This window comes from Chiloscyllium plagiosum, unplaced genomic scaffold, assembly GCF_037043375.1.
Source record: "Chiloscyllium plagiosum isolate Xiang-an unplaced genomic scaffold, Cpla_swu_hap1 HiC_scaffold_20, whole genome shotgun sequence".
NCBI classification, from domain to species: Eukaryota; Metazoa; Chordata; class Chondrichthyes; order Orectolobiformes; family Hemiscylliidae; genus Chiloscyllium; species Chiloscyllium plagiosum.
Genome location: NW_028270158.1, coordinates 52,960,425 through 52,973,846, shown reverse-complemented (window position 1 = coordinate 52,973,846; position 13,422 = coordinate 52,960,425). Strand labels below are relative to the sequence as shown.

The following is a 13,422-nucleotide window of genomic DNA, read 5'->3' as shown; positions in this document are numbered from 1 at the left end:
GAAACAGAAGTTTACATTCATGCAGGAATAGATGGGGAGCAAGCTAGTCTGGAATACTGACATAGATCATCTGGGTAAAAAGCTTATTTCTGTTTTTTACATTGTGTAGCATTAGCTAGATCTTGCCTCAGCTGATTTCCAGGCATTCGAACAGTATCTAATTGGAGTTTCTCAATATTAAGTGGTACTTCTGATGCATGTTTTTCCCTCAATCAGTGAGGCATGATAGAGCCAGTTTTATTGCTCCAACTGCTGTCCTGTCTAAGATCAAAACAACACAAATTGTGAATTGAATTTGGGATGTATGTGGCTTAATGTTGTGGTAGACATTCCCTTTGCTCACTGGATAATTTATTAGCCTATATGAAGGGTATTTGCTAGTGTTGCAAGACTTTAATAGCCTTTTTTTGGTTCTTTGCTTGTTACAGATGTCCATTCTGCAACTTTCCAGCATTACTGGACAAAGATATTAATATGTTCAGCTGCCCCAATCCTCGCTGTCGAAAGGTAAGAATCTGCTCATTTTCTTTTCCCAAGTGTAGCTATTGGGAACTTGCCTTCAAGGAATTTGGTTGTTTGAAGTTTTTTGAAAATCTGACTTTAGACATTCATAGCTAAGCACCAAGCAACCGATTTGTGTTTATACAGAACATCTCCACCCAAGTTAAAGTGCAATGGTGTATTAGATGTTGCAAGTCACCAATATGAAGCAACCAGATGCAACGATGAAAAATAGTAACTGTGATCTATAATTGCTTTTATACTTGGGCAAGCCTTGTCCTACTGTTGCTGTGGGTTTTGATGCCGTGTCTGAGAGAAATGTGGAGGTGCTAGTTATCTCCTTTTGCTCCTGATATACCACATTACAACTATCAGCTTTAATTAAAATAGTTATAGATTAATACTGTGAAACCACCAATTATTATACTTAGTGTGATTATATTGTTTTTCATAATTAGAGCTTTCCTCAAATTAAAGCCAGAGAGAACAATATGCTTTTAATGGTAACCTCTTAAATGCATATTGTGTTTGAAGTGCAGAGGTTGCCATTTTTCCAAATAAATTATCCATTGTAGGCAGTTAATCTCCAATAAAGCACATTAAATGTCATGCAAATGAATGTAATACAATTGAATATTTTTAACACTGCAGTAGATAAACGTTGTCAAAAATCTATCAGAGGCCGATGGGAATGTACAGTTGAGGCCACAGTCCAATCAGCCTTCACTTTTTAGATTAGATTACTTAGTGTGGAAACAGGCCCTTTGGCCCAACAAGTCCACACCGACCCGCCGAAGCGCAACCCACCCATACCCCTACATTTACCCCTTACCTAACACTACGGGGCAATTTAGCATGGCCAATTCACCTGACCTGCACATCTTTGGACTGTGGGAGGAAACCGGAGCACCCGGAGGAAACCCACGCAGACACGGGGAGAATGTGCAAACCTCCACACAGTCAGTCGCCTGAGGCGGGAATTGAACCCGGGTCTCTGGCGCTGTGAGGCAGCAGTGCTAACCACTGTGCCATGGTGGAATGGTTTGAGGAGCCAAATGGCCTGCTCTTTCGAATTCACATGTTTTAATAAGGTGTTCGTAAAACTATATCTGTTAAAGAGAGGGAAAAATTCAGAAACTGAGAAAGGGTGCGGCTGGATTGGAACGTAGTTTCAAACTGTAGTTGGATATTTTGTATGAAAATTAACATCGGCGTCTGTGCTGGTTGATTGAGTTGTGGGGAGCTGTGGCAGATGCAAGGCACAGGTGAAGTAGATTTCCAAATGGTTTGGAATGATACACAAAAACTACCGCGGTATTAAACCTGGGAAATTAGTATCATTTGGTTCAATTATAAAACTGTAGAGGTTATCCCCTTGATTTCTAGGTGTGTTTCATTTTATTTCAAAAACAATAATCCAGATTGCGTCTGCACGCTGTCTAAAATCCACCCAGTCTGATAAAATCAGGAAGTTGGATTGCCTGAAGCAGAATAGAATTGTAATTGTAATAATAATCTTGCAAGGCTGGGAACATGTTTCTTTCCGATTCATAATTTGAGTTGGATTTATTTCCCGCTTTCACTGAGACAATTCGCATTGGTTAATACAAATTTTTTAGTTGTATTAGGTCATTAATGGTACAAGTAATGTTTTTGAGGCTCATAACAGACACTATCACTTAAGTTGTTTAAAGTTTGACTGAGTGAACATGCTGCGTTTTGGTGAGATCTGTTTGTATATATTTTTTATGTTACTTTGTGGGTTTTTTTTCCCATTTCCTCCACCACATATTGAGGCACTTTGTGTCTTACTAGTAAAATTACTTCTGGAAGATGCATAAAGGTGCTTTGGGGTGACATACCTATGGTTAAAGGAGATATGGTTGTTGCTCAGCAACACTCGGATTTTCTGGATGGGAAAGAGAATCAACATGAAATATGGAACTTGACAGGTGGGGGGATCTGGTAGCTGATGCTCCACAGCTTGTAAGAAAACTGGATTAAGAGATGTGAAAAATAAAATCACATTGCATCAAGTATATAGTGAGATGGCTTCCTTGTTTGGTTGGAGGCACTGGTCTGCAAGACCTGCGTTCGACTGCTAGTTTAGAACCACTTGTAAAGCAATGGATCTTCAAAAATCTCAGCAAAGTATAATAGAATTTCCACTAGGTGGTGCTGTAGGACTGCATTGAAGTGAAGTTTCTAACCTGAGAAATCTGTCTGGCTGAATGGAGAGTATGAGAATAGGATTGATAATACAGAGAAATTTTAAGTTTCTGGAAACTGTTTGCATTCTGCTTAAACGTGCTCCCTTCACTTTTTAATAGAGGTGATACACTTCCACCTTTTAAAAAAAAATGACCATTTCTGGAGAAATGATCAACTCTTTTAAGTATGACATAATACCGCTGAGCCTAATTGTTACATGGTGATTGTGTAAGAAGTGAGGAGAAAAAGCCCAATAGGATTCTGTTTCATGTCTGGCCATACTGGTGGGTGCAATAGTTTGTCTTTTGAGGGCATGCTTTGCATTTTTATATACTTGCACTTTGCTTTTCGCTGTCAGCTGGGATACTGCATGTACCACTCCAAGATAATAGTGAACTATCCATCTCACAGCAAGTTGTTCTTTAATTAAATTGTTGGATGAGACGATAAGGAAAGTTGAAGGTCTACTTTCTGTGGATGGGGTTGGAGGAAGGGAAGTCTCAACTTAACATAATGGCAATTGAGATTATTCAGAGAAAATTGGAAAAAAAAGTCCTGTGATTCCATATTATTGAATTGTGTCCTAGAGCAAAATTATTTTTAAAAAGCAGATTGTCTAAATAGTGAGCAATTGTGTTGCACAGGGATCTGGGCGTCCTCACACTTTGAATCACAAAGGGTTAGTATGAGTATGCAGCAATATTTAAGAAAGCTTAATGGAATGTTATTTTATTACAGGGGGAATTGAGACACATTTCTGTGTGCTGGAAGCAGAGTCTTGGAATATTTTTAAGCCAGCCAGGGTTGGGTAGAATCTTAATGAGCAATATTTTGGTGTAGACAGGGATGTAGAGCAGTCCGATCAGTAATGATAGAATAGGCCCAAGTGGCCGAAGAGACTGCTCCTGCTTCTAATATATGCATTCTAATGTATATTAGTGTAAAAGAATTCTTTGAGTTGTATGTTTTGCTATGGCCCTCTCCACTCTCTGAAGTGATGTCTCCAGGTGTGAATAGAACAAACCTGGCATTGAATGTATTTTTTTTTTGGACGATTGTGATAGAGGTATATTTTGATATCTTCTATGTTGGATGAACTGTAAAGAAAGATTTAAAGGCCTCGTATAAATTCTTGACATAATCTACTAAAAAAAAGTCACTGATCATTTGTTCTTGGCCTACTTCCAAACATCTAATTTATAAAGCAGTATCCATGGAATCCATTGTAGGGAAGTTATGCTGACCTAGTTAAATGTGCCAAGTACAAGTTTAACCTTGGAATCTGTGGAATGGCAGAATGAAACGGAAACTGAAATGCAGGTTTTATTATACTTGGGGGAAGGGGAAGAAAAAGTCTTTCCTGTTCTTCAAGGAATGTATTTATAAGGACTTAACAGGGTGTTGTCTTTCACCTCCGTTGTCGCGGAATGTAAGGAAATTCTGGAGTTAAGTTAGCACTGTGTAATCAGAAGTGTTGACATTGATCAGAAGAGTGTTAATCCAAATTCAAGTTTACAGGCATTTAATTTCTTAAAATTGCTGAAGTAAGTTTAGAGTGCTGCCTTTGAAATCTGATGTTGAAATGCCATTGTCAGACTGCAGTCGACAAGGTCAGAAGTCACATGACACCAGGTTAAAGCCCAATAGGTTTAGTTGAAGTCGTGAGCTTTCAGAGCGCTGCTCCTTCAGGTGGAGTATGCACTTCACCTGACGAAGGGGCTATGCTCCAAAACCTTGTGATTTCAGATAAACATGCTGGACAAAACCTGGATTCATGTGATTTCTGACTTTAAAATCTGAGACATGCTAGTTGTTGTATGAGTACATGTTTCTAATTAGTGTTCTGTTTAGGATGTTCGCTGGCATAAATGCACTTGGGTTTTTCTTGAATCCACCCGTCATGTGCTTGCAGAAGTGCTAAAGTTTTTAAAAACAGTAGAGGCAATCCATAGTGGGATTTATGTACAGACCTCCTAACAGTGGTCAGGACCAGGGGCGCAACATGTACCGGGAAATAGAGAAGGCATGTCAGAAAGGCAAGGTCACAGTGATCATGGGAGACTTCAATATGCAGGTGGACTGGGTAAATAATGTTGCCGGTGGATTCAAAGAAAGGGAATTCATGGTGGAATGCTTACAGGATGGCTTTTTGGAACAGCTTGTCATGGAGCCCACAAGGGAGCAGGCTATTCTGGACCTAGTGCTATGTAATGAACCAAACTTTATAAAAGATCTTAAAGTAAGGGAACACTGAGGAAGCAGCGATCATATGGTAGAGTTCAGTCTGCAGTTTGAAAGAGAGAAGGCAAAATCGGATGTAATGGTGTTTACAGTTAAATAAAGGTAATTATGAGGGCATGAGAGAGGAACTGACGAAAATCGACTGGAAGCAGAGCCTAGCAGGGAAGACAGTAGAGCAAAAATGGCAGGAGTTTGTGGGTAAAATTGAGGACACTGTATAGAGGTTCATCCCCAAGAAGAGACAGATTATCCGGGGAGGGATTAGACAGCCATGGCTGACAAAGGAAGTCAGGACATCTATCAAAGAAAAAGAGAGATCCTATAAAGTGGCCAAGAGCACTGGGAAATCAGAAGATTGGGAAGGCTACAAAAACAAACAGAGGATAACAAAGAGAGAAATAAGGAAGGAGAGGATCAAATATGAAGGTAGGCTAGCCAGTAATATTAGAAATGATAGTAAAAGTTTCTTTCAATACATAAGAAACAAACGACAGGCAAGAGTAGACATTGGGCCACTTCAAACTGATGCTGGAAGCCTAGTGATGGGAGATAAGGAAATAGCAGGAGAACTTAATAAGTACTTTGCGTCGGTCTTCACAGTGGAAGACATGAGTAATATCCCAACAATTAAAGAGAGTCAGGGGGCTGAGTTGAGTATGGTTGCCATTACAAAAGAGAAAGTGCTAGAAAAGCTAAAAGGTCTTAAAATTGATAAATCTCCTGGCTCTGATGGGTTACATCCTAGAGTTCTGCGGGAGGTGGCTGAGAAAATAGCGGAGGCGTTGGTTGAGATCTTTCAAAAGTCACTGGAGTCAGGGAAAGTCCCAGATGATTGGAAGATCGCTGTTGTAACCCCCTTGTTCAAGAAAGGATCAAGGCAAAAGATGGAAAATTATAGGTCAATTAGCCTAACCTTGGTTGTTGGTAAAATTCTAGAATCCATCATTAAGGATGAGGTTTCTAAATTCTTGGAAGAGCAGGGTCGGATTAGAACAAGTCAACATGGATTTAGTAAGGGGAGGTCATGCCTGACAAACCTGTTAGAATTCTTTGAAGAGGTGACAAGTAGGTTAGACCGGGGAAACCCAGTGGATGCGGTCTACCTAGATTTCCAAAAGGCCTTTGATAAGGTGCCACACAGGAGGCTGCTGAGCAAGGTGAGGGCCCATGGTGTTCGAGGTGAGCTACTGGTATGGATTGAGGATTGGCTGTCTGACAGGAGGCAGAGAGTTGGGATAAGAGGTTCTTTTTTGGAATGGCAGCTGGTGACAAGCGGTGTCCCGCAGGGTTCCGTGTTGGGGCCGCAGCAGTTCACATTATATACTAATGATCTGAATGAAGGGACTGGGGGCATTGTAGCGAGGTTTGCCGATGATACAAAGTTAGGTGGACAGGCAGGTAGTACTGAGGAAGTGGGGAGGCTGCTGAAGGATCTAGACAGGTTGGGAGAGTGGTCCAGGAAATGGTTGATGGAATTCAATGTGCGCAAATGTGAGGTCTTGCACTTTGGGAAAAAGAATAGAAGCATGGATTACTTTCTAAACGGTGAGAAAATTCGTAAAGCCAAAGTACAGAGGGATCTGGGAGTGCTAGTTGAGGATTCTCTAAAGGTAAACATGCAGGTTGAGTCCGTGATTAAGAAAGCGAATGCAATGTTGTCAATTATCTCAAGGGGGTTGGAATATAAAAGCACTGTTGTGCTACTGAGACTTTATAAAGCTCTGGTTAGGCCCCATTTGGAGTACTGTGTCCAGTTTTGGTCCCCACACCTCAGGAAGGACATACTGGCACTGGAGCATGTCCAGCGGAGAATCACACGGATGATCCCTGGAATGGTAGGTCTAACATACGAGGAACGGCTGAGAATCCTGGGATTGTATTCATTGGAGTTTAGAAGATCAAGGGGAGATCTAATAGAAACTTACAAGATAATACATGGCTTGGAAAGGGTGGATGCTCGGAAATTGTTTCCGTTAGGCGAGGAGACTAGGACCCGTGGACACAGCCTTAGAATTAGAGGGGGTAAATTTAGAACAGAAATGCGGAGACATTTCTTCAGCCAGAGAGTGGTGGGCCTGTGGAATTCATTGCCACAGAGTGCAGTGGAGGCTGGGACGCTAAATGTCTTCAAGGCAGAAATTTATAAATTCTTGATGTCACAAGGAATTAAGGGCTACGGGGAGAATGCGGGTAAGTGGAGTTGAAATGCCCATCAGCCATGATTGAATGGCGGAGTGGACTCGATGGGCCGAATGGCCTTACTTCCGCTCCTATATCTTATGGTCTTATAGGAAGTATTTGATGAAATATCCTTGAATGTTTTTTTGTTTAATTTGCACCAAGGTTGTAAAAATTGGCCATGTACTACAGTACTGGAGCTGAGGATCTGCTTTGTTTTAAAACATAACACTATGTTCAGTTTTACGGAACTGTATAATTCTGGCTAACATCATCAAAGTTTAAAACCTGTTTGTGTAATTATCTGAAGCAAGTTATGCAAGTTGATTTGACTCTTCATGTACTGGTGTGCAGATGTGATTTGCTGCACTTTTCTTGAGTTTTCATCTATGTATAGATCTAGATTTGTTGGTCAAATGCCACGCTTTTGCTATGTTATTACAGGCAGTCCCTGAGTTACGAGTGGGTTCTGTTCTCAGGTATGTTCCCAAGTCATCGAATCATACATCATGGAAACAAACTCTTCGATCCAAATCATCCATGCTGACCAAGTTTCCTTAACTGAACCAATCTCACTTTCCTGCATTTGGCCCATATCCTTCTAAACCTTTCTTCTATTGATCAACTTAACCAAGTGTCTTTTAAATGTTGTAACTTCCTCTAAGACCTTTGGTCTTCACCTTATCTACGTTCCTCATAATTTTATAAACCTTGACTTATATGCAAATCTGAACACAATGCAGTATAAGAGAGTAAAATAAAAAAGTCCTTTCTAAGTAGGAACAAACATTTGCATGTAAGAGCTTTAAAATTAATAATGATATACCCCAGTATGGGATCTTGTTCAAGCATTTGACAAGGTTCTGCACGATAGACTAGTTAGTAAGGTTAAATCACATGGGATTTGGGGGAGCTAGCTAAGTGGATACAAAATTGGCTTCAAGTTAGGTGACAGAGGGTGGTGGTAGAGATTGCTTTTTAGACTGGAGGCCTATGACCAGCGGTGTGCCACAAGGATCACTGCTGGGTCCACTGCTTTTGGTCATATATATAAATTGATTTGGATGTGAACGGAGGAGGAATGGTTAGCAATTTTGCAGATAACACAAAGATAGGTGGTGTAGTGGACAGTGAAGAAGTTTATCTGAGTACATCAGGACTTTGATCGGATGGACCAATGGGCTGAGAAACGGCAGATGCAGTTTAACTGAGATAAATACCAGGTGTTGCACTTTGGTCAGGCCAACTAAGGCAGGACTTCTAAGGTGATGGTAGGGTCCTGGGAAGTGTTGCTAAACATAAAGACCTCTGGGTGCAAGTGCATAGTTCCTTGAATGTGGAGTTGCAGGTAGACAAAGTGGTGAAGAAAGCATTTGGCTTGCTTGCCTTCACTGATTTGAACATTGAGTACAGGAATTGGGAGGTCATGTTGCTGCTGTACAGGACAATGGTAAGGCCACTTCTGGAATATTACATTCAATTCTGGTCGTCCTTCTATAGGAAGGATATTGTTAATCTTGAGAGTGCGGGAAAGATGTACAACGATGTTGTTGGAACCAGAGTGTTTGAGTTATAGGGAGATGCTAAATAGGTTGGAATATTTCTTTTTCCCTGGAGCATCGGAGACTATGGGGTGACCTTAAAGAGGTTCATGAAATCATGAGGGGCATGGACAGGGTAAATAGCCATGGCCATTTCCCCAGTGTAGGGGAGTTCAAAACTGGACAGCATAGGTTTAAGGTGAGAGGGGAAAGATTTAAAAAGGACCTCAGGGGTAACCTTTCCACGCAGAGGGTGTGTGGAACAAGCTATCAGAGGAATTGGTGGAGGCAGGTACTTTGAAACAGCCTCTTCTCCAGAAAAAATAACTGCAACCTATTCAGTACCTTCCCATAGTCAAACCTTCCAACCCTGGTAACATCCTTGTCTGAACCCTTTCCAATTTAACAATATCTTTCCTATACCAAGGAGCTCAGAATTGAATGCAATGTTCTGAAATGATATGTTTTCAATCCCATACTCCTACCTTCTCCCTGAAACCTTTGATCCCCTGATTAAACAAGAATCTATCTGTTTCTGTCTTAAATACACTCAATGTCCTTTGTGACAGTGAGTTCCACTGATACACCACCCACTGGATGAAGAAATTCCTCCTCATCTCAGTTTTAAAGGGTCATCCCTTCACTCTGGGATTATGCCCTCAGCTCTTCTACGAGCAGAAACATCTCCACGTCCACTCCATCCAGGCCTCTCACTGTTCTGTTAGTTTCAATCAATTGCACCCCTCAGCCTTCTAAATTCCATTGAGCGCAGACCCAGAGTCCTCAACCGCTGCTCAGATGACAAGCTCTTCCATGGAATCATTATTGTAAACCCTCTCCAATGCCAGCTCATCGTTGTTTAGATACAGAACCAAAATTGCTCACAAGATTCCAAATGCAGCCTGACCAGAGCCTTTTATAGTCTCAGCAGTACACCTCTGCTCCTATATTCTAGCCCTCTTGTAATGAATGCTAACATTGCATTTGCCTTTTTAACTACCAACTGAACCTGCATGTTAACCTTAAAAAAAATTTCATAAACTAGGAATGCAGTTTCTTTGTGCTTCCGATTTCCGAAGCCTTTCCCCATTTAGAAAATAGTCTATGCCTCTATTCTTCCAACCAAAGTATTTAACATCACACTTTTCCACATTGTATTCCATCTGCCACTTCTTTGCCCACTCTCCTAGCACGTCCAACTTCTATTGCAACTTCCTTGTTCCTCTCAATACTACTCGTTTTTCCACCTATCTTTGTATCATCTGAAAACTTAGCAACAATGCCCTCAGTTCCTTCGTCCAATTCGCTAATGTATAACATGAATAGTTGTGGTTCCAACATAGGCTCCTGCAGAATGCTATTAGTCACCATTTAGCTTCACTCTGTCTTCTGCCAGTCAGCCAGTCCTCTATCCATGCCAGTAACTTGTCCTTCATACCAAGGCCTCTTTTCTTACTTATCAGCCTCCTGTGTGACACCTCATCAAAGACTTTCTGTAAATCCAAAAAGATCATAATCACTGGTTCTCCTTTGTCTAACTAGTTTGTTCTCTCCTCAAAGAATTCAAACAAAGATTTGAGAGATTTGGCTTGACGAAGCCATGCTGACTCTGACCTATTTTACCTTCCACTTTGAAGTAATCCACAGTCTCATTGTTAATAATGGGCTCTAAAATCTTATCAGTGTCCAAGTCCAGGCTAACCGGCCTGTAGTTTCCTGCCTTCTGCCTTAAACAGGGGTGTTATATTAGCCATTTTCCTGTCCTTCATTGACCCTCGCTGACTCCAATGGTTCCTGAAAGATCACCAATCCTTGTACAATCTCTTCAGTTATCTGCTTCAAAACTCTGTGGTGTAGTCCACCTGGTGTTAGACCTGAACTGATATTTTCTAATCACCCTGTTGAGAGATGTTATTACACACATCCACAGCAGATGGGACATGAGCCCAACCCGGAGGGAGGGACACTACCACTGCACCATAAAAGCCTCCATGCAACCCAACTAAACTTGCGTTTAGTTATATAAAACTGCTACATAGCCCTAAAAATTAATAAAACAAGGCAGACCACCAAGCGTCAACCTCAGCATCAGAAGCAACAACAAGCTCAATCCTGTCGACTCAACTAAGTCATCCTGATTAATATTTGAGACCAGTGCCAAAACTGAGAACAGTCTCTCAGACGAGTTGAGCAACAACCTAATATTGTTTGTAAGGTATAATTTGGAGAGTGTGACTATGTACCACAAGGGTCGGTGTTGGGTCCACTGCTGTTCGTCATTTTTATAAATGACCTGGATGAGGACTTGGAAGGGTGGGTTAGTAAATTTGTGGACAAACTAAGGTCGGTGGAGTTGTAGATAGTGATGAAGGATGTAGTAGGTTGCAGAGAGACATAGATAGGATGCAGAGCTGGGCAGAAAGGTGGCAAATGGAATTCAATGTAGCTAAGTGTGAGGTGATTCACTTTGGGAAGAATAACAAAAAGATGGGGTACTGCGCTAATGGTCGGATACTTGGTAGTGTGGATGAGCAGAGGGATCTTGGTGTCCATGTACACAGATCTCTGAAAGTTGCCACCCAGGTAAATAGTGCGGTGAGGAAGGCATATGGCGTACTGGCTTTTATTGGTAGAGGAATTGAGTTCCGGAGTCCTGAGGTCATGATGCAGTTGTATAAGACTCTGGTGCGGCCGCATCTGGAATATTGTGTGCAGTTTTGGTCGCCATACTATAGGAAGGATGTGGAGGCACTGGAACGGGTGCAGAGGAGGTTTACCAGGATGTTGCCTGGTATGGAAGGAAGATCGTATGAGGAAAGACTGAGGCACTTGGGGCTGTTTTCATTAGAGAAAAGAAGGTTTAGGGGTGACTTGATTGAGGTGTACAAGATGATTAGGGGGTTAGATAGGGTTGACAGTGTGAACCTTTTCCCGCGTATGGAGTCGGGTATTACAAGGGGGCATAGCTTCAAATTAAGGGGGGGTAGATATAGGACTGAAGTTAGGGGTAGGTTCTTCACTCAGCGGGTCGTGAGTTCATGGAATGCCCTGCCAGTAGCAGTGGTGGACTCTCCCTCTTTATGGGCATTTAAGCGGGCATTGGATAGGTATATGGAGGATAGTGGGTTAGTATAGGTTAGGTGGGCTTGGATCGGCGCAACATCGAGGGCCAAAGGGCCTGTACTGCGCTGTATTCTTCTATGTTCTATGTTCTAAGTGTGAGGTGATACACTTTGGACGGAGTAATCGGAATGCAAAGTACTGGGCTAATGGTAAGATTCTTGGGAGTGCAGATGAGCAGAGAGATCTTTGTCCACGTACACAGATTCCTGAAAGTTGCCACCCAGATTGACAGGGTTGTTAAGAAGGCATACAGTGTTTTGGCCTTTTATTAATAGAGGGATTGAGTTCCGGAACCAGGAGGTTATGCTGCAGCCGTACAAAGCTCTGGTATGGCCGCACTTGGAGTATTATGTACAGTTCTGGTCACCGCTTTATAAGAAGGATGTGGAAGCTTTGGGAAGGGTGCAGAGGAGATTTACTAGGATGCTTCCTGGTATGGAAGGAATGTCTTACGAGGAAAAGCTGAGGGCCTTGAGGCTGTTCTCGTTAGAGAGAAGAAGGTTGAGAGGTGACTTAATAGAGATATACAAGATAATCAGAGGGTTAGATAGGATAGACAGGGAGAGCCTTTTTCCAAGTATGGGAACGGCAAACACGAGGGGACACGACTTTAAAGTGAGGGGAGATAGGTATAAGACAGATGTCAGAGGTAGTTTCTTTACTCAGAGAGTAGTAAGGGTATGGAATGCTTTGCCTGCAATGGTAGTAGATTCACCAAGTTTAAGTGCATTTAAGTCGTCATTGGACAGGCAAATGGACGTACATGGAATAGTGTAGGTGGGATGGGCTTCAGATTAGTATGACAGGGCGGTGCAACATCGAGGGCCGAAGGTCCCAGAAAACGCCGCCACCATCCCTGGGTATATCTTGTCACACCAGGACAGACCCAGAAGGAGTGACAAACGCAATGGTACGCAGTCAGGAGGCTGTTCCATACGAATCCATAACATTTTTCCTCCACTTCCAGGTTAATGTGTGATCCTGTATTTGAGGGTTATTTGAGTTTATCAGTTTGACGTTTTCTCTATTCTGCACTAATCCACCAGAGGGAGCAAGACAGCATCTTGTCCAAGGCTGGAAAGTGATTCCTGTGCATGAGCCTTGGTATTGATTTGATGTTCCTTTCGAGAATTTTTTGGTTTTGTTACCAGTGCCATCCAATTTCAGGGAGATTGCGGGTAAGTGGCATTGGAATGTCCATCAGCCATGATTGAATGGCAGAGTGAACTCGTTGGGCTGAATGGCCTTACTTCCACTCCTATGTCTTATGGTCTTAATTAACTAACTTTAAAAGCAGGTGATATTCTCTTTTATTTTATACTGAGCACCAAGCTGTTTGGTTGTACTGTTGAGGGAAAGAAAAATAGGACATTAACCTCCACCCCATTTTGTGTGATGTGATGTGATTGGGAAATTACAAATAAACATTTCAGGGAGCTAGAATAGCGGAAGCTGGAATAGCAGGAGGCCATTTGACCCATTGAGCTTGTGCCAGCTCTTTTGAAATAAGATGGCACAAGTATAAATATACCTTTTGAATGTTTTAATTAAAGCCATTTCCCTAGTCTTTTCAGGTTGAGAGATTCAGACCATATTTACTTACATAATGAAATTGCATCTTCAACTC

General features: G+C 41.8%; 1 protein-coding gene across 1 annotated transcript in view; it reads left to right on the top strand.

Moving 5' to 3' along the window:
• The window catches only part of rnf216 (ring finger protein 216), a 229,897-nt gene that overhangs the window by 93,575 nt on the left and 122,900 nt on the right, over window positions 1-13,422 (top strand). The window contains exon 13 of the mRNA XM_043711263.2: window positions 429-507. Within this exon, the coding sequence (XP_043567198.2) occupies window positions 429-507 (79 nt within the window). The remainder of the gene's footprint in view (window positions 1-428; window positions 508-13,422) is intronic.